General features: G+C 41.8%; 2 protein-coding genes across 2 annotated transcripts; one reads left to right on the top strand and one right to left on the bottom strand.

Annotated features, from left to right (window-relative positions):
- The first annotated feature begins 311 nt into the window (after positions 1-311).
- On the top strand, positions 312-16131 carry LOC115416176 (angiopoietin-4-like). Its single transcript, XM_030129899.1, has 7 exons — positions 312-411; positions 4229-5549; positions 8119-8356; positions 8823-8957; positions 10305-10521; positions 14611-14806; positions 15747-16131. Exons 2-7 carry the CDS (start codon positions 4974-4976, stop codon positions 15891-15893), a joined length of 1509 nt encoding a protein of 502 aa, XP_029985759.1. The 5' UTR covers positions 312-411; positions 4229-4973; the 3' UTR covers positions 15894-16131.
- Positions 16132-17384: 1253 nt separating this feature from the next.
- Positions 17385-25321, bottom strand: LOC115416179 (NADH dehydrogenase [ubiquinone] 1 beta subcomplex subunit 9). Its single transcript, XM_030129901.1, has 4 exons — positions 25171-25321; positions 21913-22105; positions 18381-18494; positions 17385-17652 (listed from the first exon to the last, which is right to left on the bottom strand). Exons 1-4 carry the CDS (start codon positions 25257-25259, stop codon positions 17521-17523), a joined length of 528 nt encoding a protein of 175 aa, XP_029985761.1. The 5' UTR covers positions 25260-25321; the 3' UTR covers positions 17385-17520.
- Between the last annotated feature and the right edge of the window lie 36 nt (positions 25322-25357).

Genomic DNA, 25357 nt, shown 5'->3' with positions numbered 1-25357 from the left:
AATGTCATATTATTTTCCCATCAGTCCCAGTAGTAAATCTGCAGTGGTTCTTCTGTGTGGGTTCTTCTGCTGTTCTTATTGGACTGTAGATCAGATTGGTCTGGATGTGGAACCCACACTAACATGAGTTCCACAGCCTGGACTGTGGAGTTTTTACACTTTGTAAATTCATCCCAGGGGTGGGACTGGAACCTTTGGGGGGGTGCATGTTTGACAGCCCTGTTGTAATGTGTGGTCACATGACTGTAATCCCTGTGAGTGGAGTCCGTTACCTCCCAGGCCAAGGGCGTCCAATCCCTTTAGAGGATTATCAGAATATGAGATCATATCCAACGTTCACGTAAACATGAGTGTCCAGAGCGTCCTGATGCTTTTCCACTGACGCTCATTCAACCCTCAGACCTGACACCGGTAGGAAAACCTGGGTTTAATGACACACTGTAAGCCTGGACTTTGTTTTGACTAAAGTGCTTTAATTCCAATGGACTTCAATGATTTCAGTTTGATTCCATTCCTATAAAATGTTCAGTATATTCTACTCATTTGTAGACAGAGTTGAAAGTACGAAACAGTTTCAGTGGAATGGATTTAAATCCCTCAGTTTGAGTCCTGACCACACCTTTGTATCTGTGCAGTGCATTGTGGGTATTGTTCCTGTGGTTGTAAATGTGTTGTTTTTCTGTGCAGGGCTCAGTGGTTGTGCTGTTAGTGTTCATGTGGACTGAATGTGTGTGTGTCAGTGTTTATTGGCCTTGGAGGAACTATTTGTCGGTTTAGTTTTTGTTTAAAGTTAATTTACCTTTTTTGTTTACTAACTTAGTATTTTTTGGCTAATTGTTTATTTTGATTTGTTTATTTTTGTTTGTTTAATATTTAGAACATATATTTTTTTATGGTTATTGTTTTCATTCTTTGGTATTTAGCACCTTTTTGTTTTGTGTTGTGTTTTTGGTTTAGACCGTGGGCACCTGGGTAGAAATACAAAGATAGACCAGCATGCACCTGGGTGGGCCTATGGTTTTATACCAGACACAGACATCCGACAGGACAGACAGCACAAAAGGCCTTCAGTGTCATTTGTCTGCGAAATCTTGAAAATCAACCACTTGAACTACATCTGTGTTCTGACTGCGTAAACCACAAACCCATGGTGCATCTAGTGGTTCTGTTACAGTCTAAGTTCAGTCACCTTTAGGTAGATTTAATTTTGATGACAAATAGCCGCTCCAGGCCTTTTGTGTTTGTTTCTGTTGAACTGCACCATGAGTCAGAGCCAGAGGAAGAACTATGGATTTACTGCTCAGACGTTCAGATAAGATTGTTCTTGAACAATAAAAATTTATATACCTTACCAAATTAAAAGCACGTCCTGTACTGGTAAATTACATAAAGCTAACTTCCATCCACACTACAATATTGCAAAAGATTTTAATTTAAATCAGCTTGGAGCTGAGTAGTGATGGGATTTTTGTCTCTTTGAAGGGAGTCGTTCACTGAAAAGAGTCATTCAACAGACTGGCTCTTTTATGTTTTTTTGCATTATTTTGAAACACAAATGTTTGAATGACTAAATCGGCTACATGTGATGATTGACATCCCATTTTAAAGGTGTTTAATTGGTGCGGCAGTAAATATTATCTTAGCGTAAAAAAGAATCGTTAGTTCAAATGTGTGGGTTAAATCCATGACATGAGAGGTGACATTAGACAAATGATGGAACTGGACCAAAAACATCCCAGTACATTATGTGGACTAGTCTGTTGAATGAAAATGAAGAAGAAAATTAAACATTTTCTGATGAAATAACATTTTATTCTCCTCAAAACAAGAACAATAAATGTGTGGAAACATACGGAAAAAAATTGCACAAAACACAACAGTGATGAATCACTGCAGTTACTGAAATACCTGAACTATAGTGACAGCCTCAGAACAAGAACAGTCTGTTGGTAAATTGACAGGATATCAGACACTCCCTCCATAAAAAAAAATAAAATAAAATAAAAAAAAAAAAATTAACAGCTCTTTACAAAGACTCGGTTCCCATCATTCATTTCAAAGAACCATTCAAAAGATTCGATTCGTTCATGAACGTCACATCACTAGAACTGAGTCCAATGAACTGATGATATTAAATCAAATAATTATACAAAGACATTGACATTGCAACAAATTTTCAGTTAAATAAACTTGTCATTTTGTGTCTTGGACTTAAAATAGCAAGTCCATTCAAATCAAGCATTTCAGTTTAATACACTCAAGTTTTCATTACTCTTTACTGACATTTTTTAAGGCAATGGGTTATCTCAGATTTTTGAAGTAAACTCCACTTCTCTGGTCTTACATTGCAGACTGTCTTAGTGTTTCATGGAGGACTACCTTTGGGTCCTTCTTGAAGGTGCATTCGAAGGTTGAAAACTAAATGAAATGTATTTACCATCTCCATAAGAGAACATAAAACGGTGTACTGGTCAGGCTTCCACCTAAATGTACAAGTTTCATCAGAATTTTTAGAAAATCTGTAGAAGAAAGTGTGGATTCATGCATGTTTACATCCATTATTATTATGTGAATATTTATGTAAGTGGCGTCCATACAACAGCACAGGTAGACATCACTAAAATTGTGTCCATTTGGTCCAAAAACTGAGGTTGGGTTTCAATTTTTGAGAACTTTTCAATTTTGCAAAAATAATAAGTAGGTCTGTTAGAAAATATCAGTTCTGCAATATATCATGATATTTCATTTCACAATACTGTATCAATATAAAAAATACTGTATCGATATTTTTAGGTATTTATTCAAATGCAGATATTGTGGAGGTTCAGTTTTGTTCTTTGGTTTTCTTTATTGTTTATATCTTATTGATTATTATTACCTCCGCCAAGGAGGTTCTGTTTTTGTTGGCGTTGGTTTGTTTGTCTGTTTGTCCATGTGCAAGATAACTCAAAAAGTTATGGACAGATTTTGATGAAACTTTCAGGAAATGTTGATACTGGCACAAGGAACAAATGATTAAATTTTGATGGTGATTTTGGGGGGGGCACTGATCTGCCTTGGCGGAGGTCTGCACTCTCTGAGTGCATTTCTAGTTTAACAGCGTTTTATTAATACGTAATATATACGTTACTTCCCTGATCCAGCCCTACAGCTCAACTCGTAGCTTGAGGTCTTCAGGACAGCACCTGCTGATGGTTCCACACACCTGCTGATGGTTCCACACACCTGCTGATGGTTCCACACACCTGCTGATGGTTCCACACACCTGCTGATGGTTCCACGCACCTGTTTTAGCACACGTGGTGACAGGTCTGTTAAAGCTGTGGACCACGTCTATGGAATGACCTGCCTCTACACCTACGGTCCATGGACTCTGTACAGAGCTTTAAGAAACACCTCCAAACCCTCCTGTTCAAAAAGGCTTTTTAGTCTCCCACCTGACCCAGGACCACCACAGACTGATTACACTCTATGTATTCATCATATCGTACTCCATGTGTCGTCGCCCCCCCCCCCCCAGTCTCTCTATATCTCTATCGCTCTCTCTTTTCTCCTCCTTTACTCTCTCTCTCTAACCCCACTGGTCCAGGCAGACGTCCATCCTTCAGGAGTCTGGCTCTGCTCCAGGTTTCTGCTGTTAAAGGGAACTTTTTCCTTCCACTGTCACCAATCACAAGTGTTTGTTCCTGAAGGATTCTGTTGGGTCTGGAAACGTAATTGGATTCTGATTTGAATTGATAAAGCACTTTGTGACTCTGTCTGTGAAAAGTGCTCTAGAAATAAATTTATTAAATAATGGTTGTCTGAATCCTCCTAAAAGCACTTTTTACTGTCTGAGAGGCAGATGGGAGTTCCTTCGGAAACTAGAAGAATTAGAAAAATTTTGTGATATAACATTAGATCATGTTCTGAAATAAAAATATGTTTAGTATTTGTGCCGATTTCTGGTTTAATTCAATCTTTCCAGGAAATAATCTTAAAAAAACACAAAACAAGTAGAAACAAACAAAACAATTGCCTTTTTAATAGTATCATGATATATCGTTATATGTATTATCGTGATCCTAGTATTGTGATTTGTATTGTATCTTCAGATTCTTGCCGATACACTGCCCTGATAATAAGGTGCCGTCTCTTGCTGGAGGACAAGAACTAGAAGTATTTCATCAGAAGGTACAGTCGGTTCTGTAAACATTTGTTGCTTCTTGTTTTTGTTTTTTTTCCATAGTACGTTCAACCAGCAGGATCCCAGCTGGACGTCTTCATCTAAAACTCGGTCTGGAAACCTCAGAACAGCGTCTACGTTTCAAGTACTCGTTTTTTTGGCTGTAGGTCTGATCTCGAACAACTGCCACCATGGATCCTCGGTTAAAAAAGGAACAAAAAAATCCACAACCGATCGAATGAATGTTGAAGCCGATGTTTTACAGGTTGAAGATGTTGGTGCAGAACTGAGAAGCTGTGGGACATTTTTATTTCGGTCGTAATACGTGGATTAAAAACTGAACTGCTCTTCAACATTTAAAGCTGGATCTAAACCTACAGTTGAACGTTTAATGTCATGAGGCCAAATGATTCCGTCGACTTTGGTGGAAGACGCTTCAGATAAAAGTTCACATCAGCCTCAAGACCGAGTTTGTCAGTTGAGCTCTTGAACGGAAATGTAAAAACTGGAAAACTGAGCATCCTAAAACACCTCTTCCAAACACGTCAGCACAGATGTTTATGTAAACTGCAGAAGGTCGGATGCCTTTTCGTCCTGTAGATGCTTTCCTTTCCTTCTTTTTCTTCTTCTTGGACTTCTTTTGGCACTTGGCGAACGACTGATTTCGGTTTCAGAACTTCTACTTCTTCTTCCGTTACCTTTTGATGATGACATCCCACTTTTCGTTTGCTACAAACAAGGAACAGTTTTAACGTTTTGACGTCAGCTTCGCATTTTCTCTACGATTACACAGAAACGCAGCTGTTGAATGTCCAAGATGAAGCTGCAGTGTGTGTTTCTCGCTGTCGTTTTGCTGATCAGTGTTTCTGCTCCCAATGAACGTCCAGACTTTGGTCACAATGACGACGTACATCCCAATGTTTTCATGGACGTACCCGACGTCCACAGCAACATGGACGTACCGGACACCAACACCGAGACCAACTGGGACGTACAGGACATAAACAAGGACAACTACGAGGACGCAGACTGGCATCCTCCGCCTTCCTTCCCGGACACTTCGGACCTTCCTCCTGACGACCCGCCGCCGATACGAAGCAGCGCCGACCAAACCCGGAATAACGACAGTTCGACGTCTCTGTGTGGCGAGTATGGCGGTCAGGTGACCTCAGACGGACGATGCCGACTCGTAGCCGCGCTGCCTCCGACAGGAATGCCGCAGAAACGCTGCCCGGACATATTTCGCTGCACAGACGACATCTCCTATTGGCTCCGAGAAAACCAAGAAGGGAGGGACCAGCTGGAGGAGCTGAAGGAGACGATGTCGGACCTTCAGGAGGAGCTGAGGATGCACCAGCACCGAATCCAGGCCCTGGAGACACAGGTAGGTCCGCCAGGTATTACACCAGCACACGAACAGAAAAGTGGTGTTACTACACTGATCCCACATCTATGAGTTTGAGCTTCGAACACATGGACAAAGCCTCACCCACTGGCTGGTCGACTGCAGCCTTGAACTTCACACCTGAACATTCACACCTTTGAGGCCTGGACCAAGGTTCTAATTAGGGCTGTAAGAAAATATGGGTTCTGCAATATATTCAGATATTTCATTTCACAATACTGTATCAATATTAAAAAGTACTGTGTTGATATTTTTAGGTATTTATTCAAATGTGTAACGGGCTAAGTACAAAGGCTGAACCCAAAAGCAAGACCACAGAGTACAAGTAAAGTTGAGTGTTTTTATTAAACACTTTAACAAGTGAAAAAATACAACACAGAGAGAATATTATTTCTGTAAAGCCACTGAGTCCAGGGATAAACGTCTGGGCTGCGGGTGGTAATGGCTGACGACCAGCAAGGCCGAGCCGGGAAAACCCCAACGGAATCCCAACTAGGAGCAAACAGAGGGAGGTCAAAAAACAAGCCAGGTCATACACAGGGGAGCAAACAATACGACAACGGTACATGGGGACAGGCAGAACGCACGGTCAGTAATCCAGGCGAATGGTCGAAGCACAGGTACACGGTGGAGGCTGAGGTAACAAAGGGAGTAGGCAGAGACAGAGTCGGGTACATGAACCAGGTCGTAAACGAGCAGGCAGGATAGGAACAGGCTGACTCGGTGGTCGAAGGACGAAAACGGGTCGAAAACAGGCAGACAAACAAACAGGATCCAAAAACGCTGGTGAGTGAGCACAACAAGTTGTAGAGCACAAACTGGCAACTAAACAGGGGAAAACACAGGGTTTAAATACACAAGAGGGTGGGAAGACAGTTGGACACAGGTGGAACACATCAGGGTGGAGCCAGGTAATCAGGGAAAAGGTGAACACGATCAGGGAGAGGAAGTAAAGACACCAGACATGACACATGAGGGAAACTTAACAAAATAAAACAGGAAATGACAAACAACACAGAGAAGACAGACAAATCCAGACACAGTCTGGGAGCAGACATGACAAAATGCAGATATTGTGGAGGTTCATTATTTTTTAACAGTGTTTTATTAAATAATGGTTACTTGAATCCTCCTAAAAGCACTTTTTCTCTGTCTGAGAGGCAGATGTTCGTTCCTTTGTTTGGATTGAACTCAAATCCTGTTCTGATGTTAGTTGTGAACTAATAGAATCTGAACATTTGAACAGGATCTGAAACTGGAATGTCTGGAAAACAGAATTTCAGTTTGAACACAGTTTGAACATTTGCTGATAGAACATTAGATCCTGTTGGGATCAAATACAAATGTGTTTAGGATTTGTGCAGATTTATGCTGTAATTAAATTCTTAAAGGAAATAATCATTTAAAAAAAAGAAACAAACAAAAAATTGCCTTTTTAACAGTATCATGATATATCGCGATATATCGTATCGTGATCCTAGTATTGTGATTTGTCTCATATCACCAGATTCTTGCCGATACACCGCCCCAGTCATAATAGTTTTGGATTCTTCATTGTAGTTTAGTTTTATTTAGTTTTTACTTTTTTTTTTCTCTAATTCAGTTTGTTTTAATTAGTTTTCAGAGCAGGTTTGATAGTTTTTATTAGTTTTCTTTTTTTTCTAAATGCTTAGTTGTAGTTCAGTTGTAGTTCAGTTGTAGTTTAGTTTAGTTGTAGTTTAGTTGTAGTTCAGTTGTAGTTTAGTTGTAGTTCAGTTGTAGTTTAGTTGTAGTTCAGTTGTAGTTCAGTTGTAGTTCAGTTGTAGTTTAGTTTAGTTGTAGTTTAGTTGTAGTTTAGTTGTAGTTCAGTTGTAGTTTAGTTGTAGTTTAGTTGTAGTTCAGTTGTAGTTCAGTTGTAGTTTAGTTGTAGTTCAGTTGTAGTTCAGTTGTAGTTCAGTTGTAGTTCAGTTGTAGTTCAGTTTAGTTGTAGTTCAGTTGTAGTTTAGTTGTAGTTCAGTTGTAGTTCAGTTGTAGTTCAGTTGTAGTTCAGTTGTAGTTCAGTTGTAGTTCAGTTTAGTTGTAGTTCAGTTGTAGTTCAGTTGTAGTTCAGTTGTAGTTCAGTTGTAGTTCAGTGGTCTCTTTTCTCTTCTTCTCTGTGCTCCTATTCAAATCAATCCCAGACAGGACTCTGCTGCTTTAGTCTCCATGTTTCCAGGTAGAGTGGGGACCAGAAGACGACTGGAAACCACAAGTGAACACAAGTGACGGAGCAAAAAGTGTCGTATGGAGACAGCACAGAAAACTGAGAGAGGGAAATAAACATCCCATAATAACTGTCTACCTTCATCAGCCTCAGAATCAAACTGACCAGTGTAGAAGAAACTCTGAGTTACCGTCCTTTCTGTACATTTACTCTTACTTTTATCACTTCATTTCTTTGACTCTGACAGTTGTTTCTTTCTGGTTCTCATCATTAACTTAACTCACTACTCCCTCTGGTGGTCACATAAACCCTCAGCCTGTCATCTGTTCACTTCACTTATTGGTCTCATGTGTGCGTGTGTCTCAGAGTGAAGACGGCGTGACACTCAACGCCACCTTTGCCCACCGGCTGCGCTCCCTGGAGACGCGTCACGCCCAGGCCGACACGCTGCTGCACGTCCACGCCGCACTGCTGTATGAGCTGCAGGCCCAGCTGCGCAACCTGTCGGCCGCCGTGCGGCACGTGAGCCGCAACAGCGACTGTAAGGTCAACGTGGTCCGAACGCCACCACCACCGCTCAGCATGAGAGACAAGCTGTTACCAGGTAACAGCTGACCACAGGGAACAGCTGACCACAGGTCACACCTGACCACAGGTAACAGCTGACCACAGGGAACAGCTGACCACAGCTAACAGCTGACCACAGGTCACACCTGACCACGGCTAACAGCTGACCACAGGTCACACCTGACCACAGGTAACAGCTGACCACAGGGAACAGCTGACCACAGGTAACAGCTGACCACAGGGAACAGCTGACCACAGCTGACCACAGCTAACAGCTGACCACAGGTCACCAATCAGAGACAACACACTAATGACAACCAAATATGACACATTAAATATTCCGTCCAAACAGCAGGATTTCCTGTTTACTCCACAGTTTGACCTCAGTACAGTAAAATGAGTCTAGACTGAGATGTGTAGTGTTTGTGTACTTTTTGTGTCCATGTCCTGTCTTTCTGTCTCTGAACCTGTCTTTAAACCTGTCCTGTCTTTGTCTCTTGCAGACAGACACTTCCTGTCCTTCTGTCCGTCAGACTGTGCGTCTCTGTACCAGAATGGCGTCCGGCGTTCGGGGGTGTACACCATCGTCCTGTCTCCGGGGACGCCCCTCCCAGTCTACTGCGACATGGACACAGAGGGTGAGGCGTGACATCACACCTTTCACCCAGAGCCTTTAATAGAACAGTTAGCACACTTCCAGAGCCTTTAATAGAACAGTTAGCACACTTCCAGAGCCTTTAATAGAACAGTTAGCACACTTCCACAGACTCCTGCTGTAAAACATGTCAGACTAAATATAAACGTCCTTCCTGGTTCTGGGGGCGGGGCCAATAGTTCCAAACATTCAGTGTTCCACCGTCTGAACACATTCATTTGTATTTGTGCTGATCTACCAACTCCAGTTCTAAGGTGATCAGATACGGTCATCTTTCCACTGGTCCAGTCTATTTCCTGTATCAGTGTCATTTCTGTTTAAATTCTGTTTTCTTTGGTCTGTGTTTGTGTTTGGATCCATTTACATCTGATCCAACTGTTCTGTTGGGGTTTCAGCTGTAGTCCATATGGAACCACTAGAACTACAATGATGGAGGTTCATATGGAACCACTAGAACTACAATGATGGAGGTTCATATGGAACCACTAGAACTACAATGATGGAGGTTCTAAGGGAAGGGGCCGTTAGTCCAAATGTGGTTCTGTGGGTTGGATTTCCAGTTGTTCTGTTAGACCTGCAGGTGTTAGCTTCAGTTTGTCACCTGAGGTCATGTGATCATCTGGAGGACAGTTACTGCAGTTACTTTGTTTTACTGAGTTTATGGTCTGTGCTAATGCTAACATGCTAAGTTAGCCTGTATGCTATCCTGTGGTTAATGCCTTATTGTGTGTGTGTTAACGCTAACATGCTAAATTAGCCTGTATGCTGTCCTGTGGTTAGTGCCTTATTGTGTGTGTGCTAATGCTAACATGCTAAATTAGCCTGTATGCTATCCTGTGGTTAGTGCCCTATTATGTGTGTGCTAATGCTAACATGCTAAGTTAGCCTGGACGCTATCCTGTGGTTAATGCCATATTGTGTGTGTGCTAACGTTAACATGCTAAGTCAGACTTTATGCTATCCTGTGGTTAATGCCTTGTTGTATGTGTGCTAATGCTAAGTCAATCCTTTCAGTGGCCACGCCCACTACTCAAAAGTAGAACACACACAACAGTACACACAGTAGTGACACAACGGGTGGGTGGGGCTTATTTTAGATTGACCTGCTGCTTGTCCAATAGAATAACCATACAGTGCTGGGTTTGTTTGGAACTATTCAGGCTTACATGAACCATGTGACCACCAGAGCGGTCACATCACAGTGTCATAATTCTCTTTATAAGGCTCTGGCTCCACCCACCAGCTCATATTGTTTATTACATGTCTGTGTCGTTAAACCGTGTCGTGTTTGTGTGAATTGTTGGCGTTTTCCCGTTTGCGTGTCCGTCAGGTGGAGGTTGGACCGTGTTCCAGCGGCGCCGTGACGGCTCGGTGAGTTTTAACCGCGGCTGGACCGATTATCGAGACGGCTTTGGTGAAGCACGTGGAGAACACTGGCTGGGAAACCATCAGCTCCACCTGCTGTCCAACCAGGGACACTACAGCCTCCGCATCCACCTGCAGGACTGGGGCCACGCCCACAGACACGCCCACTACAGCAGCTTCAGGTAGAGCAGCTGCGTTAGCGTTAGTGTTAGCAAAACCACCAACTGTTACTGTGTCATTCTGTGGACTTTAAGTCCTTCATTTATGGCAAAAGATACATGAATGAATTCATCAACATCTTCATATTATTATCGATAATTATCCTGATCAATGTCAAACCTTTATTTCTTTCCAGATTAAAAGCTCAGGTTTGGACGTGAAAGTTGAATAAAACAGACATTGAATTACAACAGTGACGTAAAATACAAGAAAAGACAAAAAAACACAACACACTGGAAGTCTGTGATTTGATTATTTAACCCTTCGAAGCCCCCCCCATAGAGCCCCCTCCTACTCACAGAAAGTACAGAATGTGCTCAGTGACATCCAGACCCAAACGTCCACCTTTAACCCTTACAGACCCAAACGTCCACCTTTAACCCTTAAAGACCCAAACGTCCACCTTTAACCCTCACAGACCCAAACGTCCACCTTTAACCCTTACAGACCCAAACGTCCACCTTTAACCCTTAAACACCCAAACGTCCACCTTTAACCCTTACAGACCCAAACGTCCACCTTTAACCCTTACAGACCCAAACGTCCACCTTTAACCCTTACAGACCCAAACGTCCACCTTTAACCCTTAAATACCCAAACGTCCACCTTTAACCCTTACAGACCCAAACGTCCACCTTTAACCCTTAAATACCCAAACGTCCACCTTTAACCCTTACAGACCCAAACGTCCACCTTTAACCCTTACAGACCCAAACGTCCACCTTTAACCCTTAAATACCCAAACGTCCACCTTTAACCCTTAAATACCCAAACGTCCACCTTTAACCCTTACAGACCCAAACGTCCACCTTTAACCCTTAAATACCCAAACGTCCACCTTTAACCCTTACAGACCCAAACGTCCACCTTTAACCCTTACAGACCCAAACGTCCACCTTTAACCCTTAAACACCCAAACGTCCACCTTTAACCCTTACAGACCCAAACGTCCACCTTTAACCCTTACAGACCCAAACGTCCACCTTTAACCCTTAAATACCCAAACGTCCACCTTTAACCCTTACAGACCCAAACGTCCACCTTTAACCCTTAAATACCCAAACGTCCACCTTTAACCCTTACAGACCCAAACGTCCACCTTTAACCCTTAAACACCCAAACGTCCACCTTTAACCCTTAAACACCCAAACGTCCACCTTTAACCCTTAAAGACCCAAACGTCCACCTTTAACCCTTAAATACCCAAACGTCCACCTTTAACCCTTACAGACCCAAACGTCCACCTTTAACCCTTACAGACCCAAACGTCCACCTTTAACCCTTAAATACCCAAACGTCCACCTTTAACCCTTACAGACCCAAACGTCCACCTTTAACCCTTACAGACCCAAACGTCCACCTTTAACCCTTAAATACCCAAACGTCCACCTTTAACCCTTAAATACCCAAACGTCCACCTTTAACCCTTACAAGACCCAAACGTCCACCTTTAACCCTTAAATACCCAAACGTCCACCTTTAACCCTTACAGACCCAAACGTCCACCTTTAACCCTTAAATACCCAAACGTCCACCTTTAACCCTTACAGACCCAAACGTCCACCTTTAACCCTTAAACACCCAAACGTCCACCTTTAACCCTTAAACACCCAAACGTCCACCTTTAACCCTTAAAGACCCAAACGTCCACCTTTAACCCTTAAATACCCAAACGTCCACCTTTAACCCTTACAGACCCAAACGTCCACCTTTAACCCTTACAGACCCAAACGTCCACCTTTAACCCTTACAGACCCAAACGTCCACCTTTAACCCTTACAGACCCAAACGTCCACCTTTAACCCTTAAATACCCAAATGTCCACCTTTAACCCTTAAATACCCAAACGTCCACCTTTAACCCTTACAGACCCAAACGTCCACCTTTAACCCTTAAATACCCAAACGTCCACCTTTAACCCTTAAAGACCCAAACGTCCACCTTTAACCCTTAAATACCCAAATGTCCACCTTTAACCCTTAAAGACCCAAACATCCACCTTTAACCCTTACAGACCCAAACGTCCACCTTTAACCCTTAAATACCCAAACGTCCACCTTTAACCCTTACAGACCCAAACGTCCACCTTTAACCCTTAAATACCCAAACGTCCACCTTTAACCCTTAAACACCCAAACGTCCACCTTTAACCCTTACAGACCCAAACGTCCACCTTTAACCCTTAAATACCCAAACGTCCACCTTTAACCCTTAAATACCCAAATGTCCACCTTTAACCCTTAAATACCCAAACGTCCACCTTTAACCCTTACAGACCCAAACGTCCACCTTTAACCCTTAAATACCCAAACGTCCACCTTTAACCCTTAAACACCCAAACGTCCACCTTTAACCCTTACAGACCCAAACGTCCACCTTTAACCCTTAAAGACCCAAACGTCCACCTTTAACCCTTAAATACCCAAATGTCCACCTTTAACCCTTAAAGACCCAAACATCCACCTTTAACCCTTACAGACCCAAACGTCCACCTTTAACCCTTAAATACCCAAACGTCCACCTTTAACCCTTACAGACCCAAACGTCCACCTTTAACCCTTAAACACCCAAACGTCCACCTTTAACCCTTACAGACCCAAACGTCCACCTTTAACCCTTACAGACCCAAACGTTCACCTTTAACCCTTAAATACCCTAACGTCCACCTTTAACCCTTACAGACCCAAACGTCCACCTTTAACCCTTAAATACCCAAACGTCCACCTTTAACCCTTAAATACCCAAACGTCCACCTTTAACCCTTAAAGACCCAAACGTCCACCTTTAACCCTCACAGACCCAAACGTCCACCTTTAACCCTTACAGACCCAAACGTCCACCTTTAACCCTTAAACACCCAAACGTCCACCTTTAACCCTTACAGACCCAAACGTCCACCTTTAACCCTTACAGACCCAAACGTCCACCTTTAACCCTTACAGACCCAAACGTCCACCTTTAACCCTTAAATACCCAAACGTCCACCTTTAACCCTTACAGACCCAAACGTCCACCTTTAACCCTTAAATACCCAAACGTCCACCTTTAACCCTTACAGACCCAAACGTCCACCTTTAACCCTTACAGACCCAAACGTTCACCTTTAACCCTTACAGACCCAAACGTCCACCTTTAACCCTTACAGACCCAAACGTCCACCTTTAACCCTCACAGACCCAAACGTCCACCTTTAACCCTCACAGACCCAAACGTCCACCTTTAACCCTTACAGACCCAAACGTCCACCTTTAACCCTTACAGACCCAAACGTCCACCTTTAACCCTAACAGACCCAAACGTCCACCTTTAACCCTTACAGACCCAAACGTCCACCTTTAACCCTTACAGACCCAAACGTTCACCTTTAACCCTTACAGACCCAAACGTCCACCTTTAACCCTTACAGACCCAAACGTCCACCTTTAACCCTTACAGACCCAAACGTCCACCTTTAACCCTTACAGACCCAAACGTCCACCTTTAACCCTAACAGACCCAAACGTCCACCTTTAACCCTTACAGACCCAAACGTCCACCTTTAACCCTTACAGACCCAAACGTTCACCTTTAACCCTTACAGACCCAAACGTCCACCTTTAACCCTTACAGACCCAAACGTCCACCTTTAACCCTTACAGACCCAAACGTCCACCTTTAACCCTTACAGACCCAAACGTTCACCTTTAACCCTCACAGACCCAAACGTTCACCTTTAACCCTTACAGACCCAAATGTCCACCTTTAACCCTTAAACACCCAAACGTCCACCTTTAACCCTTACAGACCCAAACGTCCACCTTATTACAGATATTAAATATTACTCATTTTTAATCCAGTTTTCTTCTAATCCTGTCTCTGTGTCCAGAACTCTTTGGCGCTGACTACTGGACAAATGTGGAACATGTTCAAATACACAACAGCAGAAAACCCACCACATGTAGAACCTGTGGATCCAAACAGAACATTAACTATAATAATCTGTTTATCAGCTGTTCTTCTCCAGTTGAAGTCCATTCCACCGGTCAACTGGAGTGTGTTTTGTGACGCTGCAGGATCGAGGATGAGGAGAACCGGTACCGGCTCCACGTGTCCGGGTTCAGCGGGACCGTGGAGGACTCGTTCGGCTGGTACCATAACCTGCAGGACTTCAGTACCCCTGACACCGGGGACATCTGCGCTGAGATCAGCCACGCCGGCTGGTGGTTCCACCAGTGCTTCTACGCCAACCTGAACGGAGTCTACTACCAGGTACTGACCAGGTGGACCAGGTGGACCAGGTGGACTGGTGGACAGGGTGGACCGGGTGGACCAGATGGACCGGGTGGACAGGGTGGACTGGGTGGACAGGGTGGACCGGGTGGACCAGGTTGACCAGGTGGACAGGGTGGACCAGGTGGACTGGGTGGATTAGATGGACAGGGTGGACCAGGTGGACTGGGTGGACCGGGTGGACCGGGTGGACTGGGTGGACTGGGTGGACAGGGTGGACCAGGTGGACTGGGTGGACCGGGTGGACCGGGTGGACTGGGTGGACTGGGTGGACAGGGTGGACTGGGTGGACAGGGTGGACCAGGTGGACAGAGTGGACCAGGTGGTTGACTCTTTGGACCCAGTTTGGGCTGAAATTGAAACCGTTTTGTTTTAGTCTTTTGGAGAATTTGTAGTAGTTTACTAAAACAGATAAAAATTATGGATAAAATTCCCTTTGTTTTCATCTTTGTCCATGTTAGATTGATACAAAATTGATTTATTTCACTTGATCAATTGTATCTTCTCGTCAGTTGTCGTTTAGAGTCGTCTTTTCGTCCCCTCTCTACCTGGAAACAGATATCCGACAGCGAGGAAGAGAAAAGATAAGAATACATCTGAACTAAAGCTAAGCATTTAGAAAACCAGCAAACCTGCTGTAAAAACAAATTCAAACTGAATTAGAGAAAAAAAGTTAAAACTAAATAAAACTAAACTAGAATGAAAAATCCAAAACTATTAGAACCTTGGTTTGGACCAGAACCTGAACCATGAACCCCCCATGTGCTCTCCTGAACCTGATGTAGAAGAGTTAAAAGCAGTGGTTGAATGTCAGCGTGTGGTTCAGTTCTACTGTTTATTAACTCGAAAGGATCTGAATCTGAATCTGAAACTGGATCTGAATCTTCTAAAGGACCTGAATCTGAATCTTCTCCCCCAGGGTGGTCAGTACTCCCTAAAGGCCCAGAACCTCCTGGGTCCAGATGGTATCGTCTGGTTCTCCTGGAAGGACTCAGACTTCTACTCCTTAAAGGCCGTGTCAATGATGGTCCGACCAAACAACTTCAGGCCCCGCCTATCACCATAGCAACCATCGTGACATCCCTGAGACACGCCCTCTGAACGCTCCACCTTCAGAACCCAGATCTGGGTCCAGATCCCAGTGATCCCAGCTCTTCGTGGCCTACACTGATCTGGGTTTTTGGGTTCTTCTGGGTTTCAACCAGGACCTTTGCAGTAAAAAGGATGTTTTTTAAAAAATTATTTATTACTTTTCCACTTGTTTCTACCAGTACTTTCATCCTGTGATTATATATACATACATACATACATACATACATATATATATATATATGTGTGTGTGTGTGTATATACATATATATATATATATATATATGTATGTATGTATGTGTACACACATATATTTATGTATTCTTCTTCCTTTGCTGTTTCCTCTAGCTCTTTCCAATAGTACATATTTTCCCTCCTGTTTGTTATAGTTATTGCTCTGTTATTTTCTTGTGTCCATATTCAGTGTTTGTGCGGTTTTTGGAACCTCTTTTGGTCTCCACTGTCCATTAATCCTATCAGTACTTGTAAATAATTGGTGTAAAATACAGTTCTTCATCTTTTCATGGTCATCAGATATGACCCATATGTTGAGGTAATGACATGTTTTACTTAAACAGTCTCTGTTTCTTCACTTTTAATATAATAACCTTTGAATTGCCTCCAAGCTTAAACGAACTTCTACATCACAGGTGTCAAACATGCGGTCCGTGGGCCAAAACCAGCCCTCCAAAGGTTCCAGTGTGGCCCGTGGCATGATAGTATGAAGTGTTCAAATTACAACAAAGATATGAACAGTCAAGGGTGTTGAACTGGTTTTAGTTCAGGGGTCACATTCAGCCCAGTGTGATCTAAAGTCAAATAATAACAGAATAACCCTTTTACAATCAAATCTGAGAAACCTGATGAATGTAATGTAAATGCATTTGGAACCATATCCTCCTGGCTGTTAGTCGTTGTTTTGTGCATTTGTTGATCTGATCTGTAAGTTGTGTTAATAAGCTGCTGAATAATAAGCTTCTTGTATTAATTCTAAATTTCAGCATTAGGCCTTTTACCAAATGTTTATGTGACATTCTGTGAAATGCACAAGTACAAATGATGAGTTGAGACATAATGTTAAAAAATGTCATTTATTTTTCTTGAGAAATTTGTTTTTTTCTGGTTGTTCCCATCTCTTTGTGTAAGGATAGTTTATAAATGTAAATATTTTCATAACTTAATGTTTTTTATTGAACTGAAACAAAGAGAAAAACCTGGAATTGTCATTATTTATAGATTATTATGCTATTATTTTAATGGTCTGGCCCGCTTGAGATCGAATTGAGCTGAATGTGGAACCTGGACTACAATGAGTTTAACACCCGTGACCTACATGAGCAGTGAATGAAATACAGAAAAAACAGGATTTACACTGAAAAAATGAAGAAATGTAGAGGATACTACTAGAATAAATAGTGATAGATCAGGATGGACAGAGTAAATGTCTATAGATAGATAATTCAACAGGTTCCACGGTTCTTTCTCTATAGTTTATTCAAACACATACAGGTAAGGTGTTTCAGGTACATGTACAGGTTGGTGGTGGTGTTTCCACTCGGGAGGCGGGGCCTGTGGTCTGTGCTCCTCCTCCCCCTCTTCAGTGTTTATGTGGGGCGCTCCCGGGGGCGGGTGACGTACTGCCACCACAGAGGGGGGAGGTCACCCTCCTTCCGGGCCGGGGGCAGGGCTTCAGTCTGGGGGCCGTCGGCCGGAGTCTCAGCCTGGAGCTGCTCCACCTGGAACCAGAACCAGAACCACAGAGGTTTAATTACAGAACCAGAACCACAGAGGTTTAACTACAGAACCACAGAGGTTTAATTACAGAACCAGAACCACAGAGGTTTAATTACAGAACCACAGAGGTTTAACTACAGAACCAGAACCACAGAGGTTTAATTACAGAACCACAGAGGTTTAACTACAGAACCAGAACCACAGAGGTTTAACTACAGAACCACAGAGGTTTAATTACAGAACCAGAACCACAGAGGTTTAATTACAGAACCACAGAGGTTTAACTACAGAACCAGAACCACAGAGGTTTAATTACAGAACCACAGAGGTTTAACTACAGAACCAGAACCACAGAGGTTTAATTACAGAACCACAGAGGTTTAACTACAGAACCAGAACCACAGAGGTTTTACTCCAGAAACAAAAATGCTGTAAAATTACCAATATTTGTAACTTTAAAGTTTTAGTGGATGAGTCAGAATTTTAAAAAGAATCTGGCAAAAATGAAAAACATTTAAATTCTGACCTAAAACAATACAACAGTAGATCTACTACACTAGTAGATCTATTGCAGTAGATCTACTACAATAGATCTACTCTGACACTAGATCACCGAGTCTGTGGAACCATTGTCAGGCTCTCTCCGGTAAATGGGTCCCAAACATCCCATAATACACCCTTTTGCTCCTGTTCCTGGTTAAACTGGTGAACTGGTCGTCGGTGGACTCACCTCTCGGTCCCAGCTCTGCGTCCTCAGTTTCTTCCACTGCTCCCTCTTGGAGAAGTAGTCCGGGTACATGGCCTTCTCTGAGGGGTGCCACCAGTCCAGAACCCACTCCGGTACCTGCACGGACAGACCCACCCAGACCGTTCACAACAGAACCAACACACTCGTTTCAAACATCTGAGGTTAAACCCAAATAAAGGAGACTAAGGATTTGTTTAGGGTGTTTTTTTACTCATTTATCATGAATACCAGTTGATTTTGTTTCCTTTAACTGAAAACGTTACAGAAATAAAACAAGGGAAATTTACAGGTTTTTTTTAATCAAATAATTTCTTCAAATTGGAGGAAAAAAACGAAACACCAAAAGGAAAACGAAATCCATTAAAAGAAAAAAACTGATGTTCTTTGGTCCAGTGGTCCTTCCTAGGCCTTTCCACTAGAGGGCAGCACCAACCTGGGAGTGCTTCAGTTTGAGTCCAATCCTGGACCAAGTGTGGACAATTAATTAAACAACAGTTTAAAAACAGTTAGAAACAGAAGTTTGTCAGTAATATCTACTGTGCAAAATACAGCTGAAAAACAACATATCCTCCATATTTTCATGTAGTAATTAGATTAAATCTGTAAATTAGGAGCAGAAAACTGAAGTAATGAAGTTTAGATATGAGGAAATGTTTTGGTTTTTTTTGCACATTTTACAATTAGTTTTTATTCTACCCTATTTACCTTTTCTATACTTTATTTTAGTTTATATTTCATTGCTGTCTGGCAGAAACCTCATAAGTCCATTTTTAGTCTTTTTTTTTTTGCCATAAAATGATTCTATGGGTCAGTCTTCGTGTTGGCCTGATGGTTTTAGAAACATTTAACCAATGAAAAGTGTTGAAAACGGCTTGTGCCTACACGTCTGAACTCCATTCATTTATTTAGAATATACACGCTTTTTCCAGTTTCCTGAAAAATAACTGTTTGGGACTTAAGAGGTTTCCACTCGACAGTGTCAATTTTGTCCTTTTATCTTTCTTGTGCTACAAACACTGAGACCTGGGTGACCATATTTGGTCTGTCATGTACCGCTGATCGAATGACAGTAAATCTGAGTCTGAAGGCTGATGTTTTCCACCTACATAAATAAGTCCAGTCTGATGCAGTTCCCTGGTATTTAACACTGGACCAGTTCTCAGTTTCACTCAGTCTCATTAGCCACTTCTACACAGAATAAAGGTCACATGGGGGTTCCACCTTTTTTCCACCATTGTCTGATTTCCACAGATTAAAGGAGGAACAGAGCTGAGACAGGCTGGACTTTTACACAGCCGACCTGCCTTCACCAGCCAAAGGGGCGGAGCCACAGTGGGACGTAGAACTTTTGTGTCGGTGTGAGTATAGCGGTGCTGCTAACTTCTCTGGAGTCGGCCCTGTCAACGGATGAATAGAGTGTCCGGTATGGAAGGAAATGTGTCTCATCAGATTTTGAATTATAAAAGCTATTGAATTTCTAGCGCTGATTTTTTTTGCACTGAAATTAAGGATCTGAATTTTTTGTCTCTGAATTCAACTATGTTAATAAATTTAGAATAAAAAAAAAATTCAGATGCAAAATATTCAGACCCCACATCCAGGACACCAAGGATAAGCAATCGATTCTATCTCAAGTTGAACCAAAAGCCAGCAAATCGAGTTACGTTAGGTTGGTCAAGTGACACCGACGCAGGAAGACGGTCAGCGCAGATGTGTGATCGGAATTTTTTGCATCTGAATTTTTTTTTATTCTAAATTTAGGAACATAGTTGAATTCAGAAACAAAAAATTCAGATACTTCATTTCAGTGCAAAAACAATCAGTGCTGGAAATTCAGTAGCTTTTATAATTCAAAATCTGATGAGTCACATTTCCTTCCATACTCTGGATGATGCCAGTCGTGCATGCGTTGAAGCATTTATCTCTGTCAGCCATCTTTTACAACTCACTACAGCAACCTTGCTAGGACAAATCACTGTTGTATGAGTCCAGTTATATAAAAGTACAGAGACTTTACCTTCAAGGAGGATCTTTCTAGTGATCAGAAGTCATTTTGAGAGTCAGTTTCTAGGCCTGCTTTGGGTCTCCTCCACAGCCCATCCAGCTGACAAACGTTGTGATCTAAATCTGGTTAAACTGAGCAGTGGAGGGGAATCGCAGCTCTTTACCAACGATGCCATCTTTGCGTTAGGGAGTCGTTTGTCCCAGTGAGATTGTCGTAGTGAGTCGTAAAAGATGGCCGACAGAGATATTTGCTTCTACACGTGTCACTCACATCATTCGGAGACTCAAATGGTCCCTTGTCAGATCCGTCTGTCACTGTTCCACAAACGTTCTCATGGATACAGTCCTACGCCCCAGGTGACAACAGCTGGTGGATGTGGGCGTGTCTCCAGTTCCACATCTGTCTGGTGGTGTTCATATTAGGGATGTAGACAATTAATCGACTAATGATTAATTGTTGATAAGAATTTGCTCAATTAAATTATTAATTGTCGGTTAATTGGCCTTGTCCACCTGTCCACACCTGTCTGAAGGCTGCCGGTGTGTCCGCGCTGCGCCGCGGCTGGGATAGGCGCTCATGGAACCGGATCATGGCGTTGATGAGTTAGAATGTCTGTATGAACATGGAGGAGACAAACACAGACCGACCGTCTGTTTGTGGGAGCGGTGCACCCCCGAATAAATACATCCACAAATGTGGGGTGGGTATGGGAGCGTTTTCCTGGAGGTTGGTCCAGTCTACAGTCAGTGAAAAGTTTCACTGTCACTTCTGCGGGGGCACGGACTGCACCGTACCCCCATAGTTAGAAGTTGGACGGAAAGTGACGCACGCACGCACGCACGCAGTTACCAACCAACCAACACGCACGCATCCCCCAGCCGAACTGCCACCCCCCCCCCCCCTCCAATTCCACACCGCCACATCAACAGATGAATTCCACAGGAAACACTGACAACCAATGGTTGAATAAATCAGTCATTAAAGAATATAACATGGTTTTATCATGAAGTGTATAAACAATGTTTAACTTTTCTTCTTATAGACTGTATTGAAAAAGAAATTCAGGTTCTCAGGAAAATCACCGCTTATCAATTAATCGTTAATCGATCGATAAGGGCAACCAACTAACGATTAATGAATTCATCGATAATTTGCATCCCTAGTTGATATGTTTGTTTACTGTACACAGCATGCACTCATTTTTACCCCCCCCCGTGCGCAGGGGTTGCACACTCAATACATCATCCAAATGTCCTCCCTTGGTTGGAACCAGAGGTGTTCCTTTTCCATAGTGTTCCTGAATCCTGGTTCCACCTTTATCAGGGCTCTGTTCCTACCTCCAGAGGAGTTCCAGAGGTGGAACCAAATGATCCACCATTTCATTTACACAGACAGCGGAACAGAATATAGGTGGAATATTCCAGAACAGAAGTGGAAAAGGGGCTGATGTGAAACTGTTCCTGGTGTTCATTCAGTTCTTCCAACACACACACACACACACACACACACCTTGTAGCAGTCATATCTCTCGTAGGAGGTTCCTCCGGGAGAGTCGGGGAAGATGTAGGGCTGTGGATGTTGGTTGGACCAGAACTCCTCCTCTCCCGCCTTCAGCAGCATCGTGGCCTTCACCAAGTCCTTCTCATTCTTGTTCTCATCGAAACGAGCCCGTAACATGCAGGCGTAGAAGCGGTATTTATCTCTGTAACGGAGGAGAATGAAGGAAAGGACATTTACAAGGAATTATCATCATTATATTTATGTTCTGTGTCCAGGTGAGTGATGCTCAACGGCTTATTTATGAGACGCTTTTAGGTTTTCAGAAGATTTAGGAGTCTGAAGGTGAGGCAAGAGAGCGTCATCTTCAAATAAAAAAAAATACATAATTTCACATCACTGAAGACCTGAAAAAATAACAAACAAGTTGCTAAAGAAAATCCACCAGTGTGATTTAGTTTTCCACTTTGACATTAAATCACCCTGTGTGGAGCTGCAGCTGCACGTGACAGCAGACAGCACTTTATGTCCAGAGGAAGTGGAAAGGGAGACTTAGACAAAAAAACTGAAATGTAGTTGAACTGAAAATGTTTAGTCTGTTTTAGAGCATGAGTGAAACTGAATAAACCTGGATGAAAATTCTAATTACTAAATAGAAAACCTTGGAAACTCCTAGAAAATGATAAATCACTTTGTTTCTCCAGCAACATTTTACTCCATAAATATACAGATCTGATCCCATAAGTTACTGAAGTTGAACCTCATTAATTATCCATCATTTAATCATTTTACACTTACTTTTTAATCATTATTTTTGCATGGTATTGTGCAGTTTGATCTACTTTATAATAGAGCTGAGTCAAAGCTGTGTTTCCTTCATTCCTCTGCTGTTAAACATTGGTTCCACTCTTGTGTTTCACACGGACCCTTATTGTGACGCACAAAGAAGCTTCAATTCAGGAAAACTGCAATGGAATATTTCCCCTCAATCAGCTGGAGTTGATTAATGGAATTGTGAATTTTTGCATTCGCTTCAAGCACCTAATTGATTAATCATTTCAGCTCTAATATTCTATAAATAAACATGTTTTTATAGTGACATCTCCTCCTTTACGGCGTCCTTGTCTGCCCAAAAAGGTACCTTTGCAAAAAACACTATTATTATGAGCTTATGAATAAATAAAACTTGTAAACTTTGAGTCAATAAGAGTAAACGGCAGCTGGTGGGGGTACGTACATCAACACATTCAGCTTTGAATATAAAATAATGCAAATAATATATCGAGCCAACTTAAAGTGACTCCCTGTGTGTGTACAAAGGTTCTTCTCAACACATGAGTCCAAATAGGATTTGTGAGATGTTTGTAAATTTGTCGAACAAAAAGCTAGAAAAACAGACTAAAAACAGATGTGTATGTGTTGTAGGAGTTAAACTATGGAAGGACGCCAGCATGGATTTAAGAATGTGGAGCTCATTTTTGATATTTAAAAAAATGGTACCTAGGGCCAATTTTGAAGGATACAATTGTTAAGATCTAATAAGTAATAAGTAAATAATTTATTTTCGACTCTGCATTAAATTACCATTAATTTGGTTGGCTTTGTTTTCTATTTTTCTGGTTTAGTTTCACTTTCTTTTATGTTTTTGCTTGTTTGTTTTTTTGTAAGCATTGTTGTTGTTTTTTTTCTTTTTCCTATACTGAATGCTAGATAACTGAATGTGTTCTGTAGGACAGGTGTTAATAGAAGCGTTCTGCTTCTGCCTGGGCCTTTTCACTCACTAACCTGTTGGTAATGTTTTTGATTGATTGATGTATTTATTTCGAATATGAATGTCAAAACAGAAGAAAATAAATAAACAAAACACTTAAACATAAGACACATAATACATATTCCAAAAGGAGTTAAGAAGAAGTATAACTTATAAACCCCACCCCTTCTCCTTATTTAATTAATAACAATAATAATAACCGTCAAAGTCTAAGCATATCTCTACTATATACCATAATATGATTGATATTTATTATTAAATAATTTGATTTCTGGCTTTATATTATTATGAACAAATATAATATGATTTACATAAACACATAATACAATAACACATATATGTAAATATATATTCATACACAGATCTATACACTCACATATACAGTGCTGACACTGATTGGATTATGTGATGATTGAATAAAGAATTTCATCAACATCAATTCATCGTGATAGTGATAAAGTCTGACATTTACAGCTCTAACCTCCTAAGACCCAGGAAATGTCAGCAAAGTATCAGGGTTTTTTTTTTTTTGTTGTTTTTTTATTCTTTATTAAATAAGTGCCTATATTGGAAACATCATGATGCAACAGTTTTTTCAGATGCAGTTTTTAAATTTTTTAAAGACAAATCTCCCACTAAAACAACTTGGCATAAAATCCTTCTGGAATGCTTTCCTATGGACTATTTGACCTGTTGACTTCATTCTTCAAAGAGACAGTTTATGTAAATTTGGACTCCATACCTCTGTTTCACTAACTCCTCAGTCACTTCTGTGCTTTCAGACCTCATCAGTGACTGAAAATCTTTGCTGCCTGTTTCCAATCAGATCACTACTGATCTCACCTGTCACTGCTGGATTGTCTGATCTTTGTTTTATCTTCACAATAAGTCCATACTGTGGACTAGTTGCTTTATCTTGGATTAGTCTATTTTTTTCCTCTCTTACTATGCTTATCTTCCAGCAGATTTCTTTCTTTCTTTCTTCTTCTTCTTATAGACCAGGTGTTGTATTGAGCCATTTGTTATTGTGAAAAATGTAATAAAATCTAATAAAGATAATTGAAAAATAAATTATAGAATGTCCTCTGTGGTGGACAGTTTTCTTTTCTTTTTGTATTAAGTTGTGAAACTCTTTTCCATAAATGTGGACAGAAAACACATAGCTGGGTCTGAGGAAGCTAACAGTTGTAATGTTATGGTGTCATTTATGGGTTAGCTTGTGCGCTAGCTGCAGTCCGGTTTACATCAACACGAACACTGTGTACGTGAAAACTGCAAAAACTGGAAATACCTGACTGTCACCGGGCATGTGAGGTGTTTACTATTCTAATGCTCTAATGATGAGTAGCATTACTAATAAATCAGATAATTTTTGCGGTGAAGTCTTTAGGAATGAGTGACCTGCTAGCCGTTAGCTTAGCCGAACCGCTAAAGTCTCTCTTTTCCTGCAGTTTTTCGTGTTTTTGACGCAGACCGTGCGCCTCTGCTGCTCTTCTTACCTGAACACACACCATGATTCCAGGTGTCTCAGTGATTTCTTGTAAAGTCGCAGTACTTTCTGCTGGTGGGTGAGATAGGCTGAGGCCATTTTCGGCGTCCCCTGTCACCTTCTTACTGAACCCTGCGCGGTGGATTCTGGGAGTTTGGTGATGTCGTGATGTTTTACCGTAAATGTCGTAAATATCC

This window comes from Sphaeramia orbicularis, unplaced genomic scaffold (genome assembly GCF_902148855.1).
Source record: "Sphaeramia orbicularis unplaced genomic scaffold, fSphaOr1.1, whole genome shotgun sequence".
Classification (NCBI taxonomy): domain Eukaryota; kingdom Metazoa; phylum Chordata; class Actinopteri; order Kurtiformes; family Apogonidae; genus Sphaeramia; species Sphaeramia orbicularis.
Note: the sequence above shows the minus strand (reverse complement) of the source record. Positions and strands in the feature narration are given on the sequence as shown.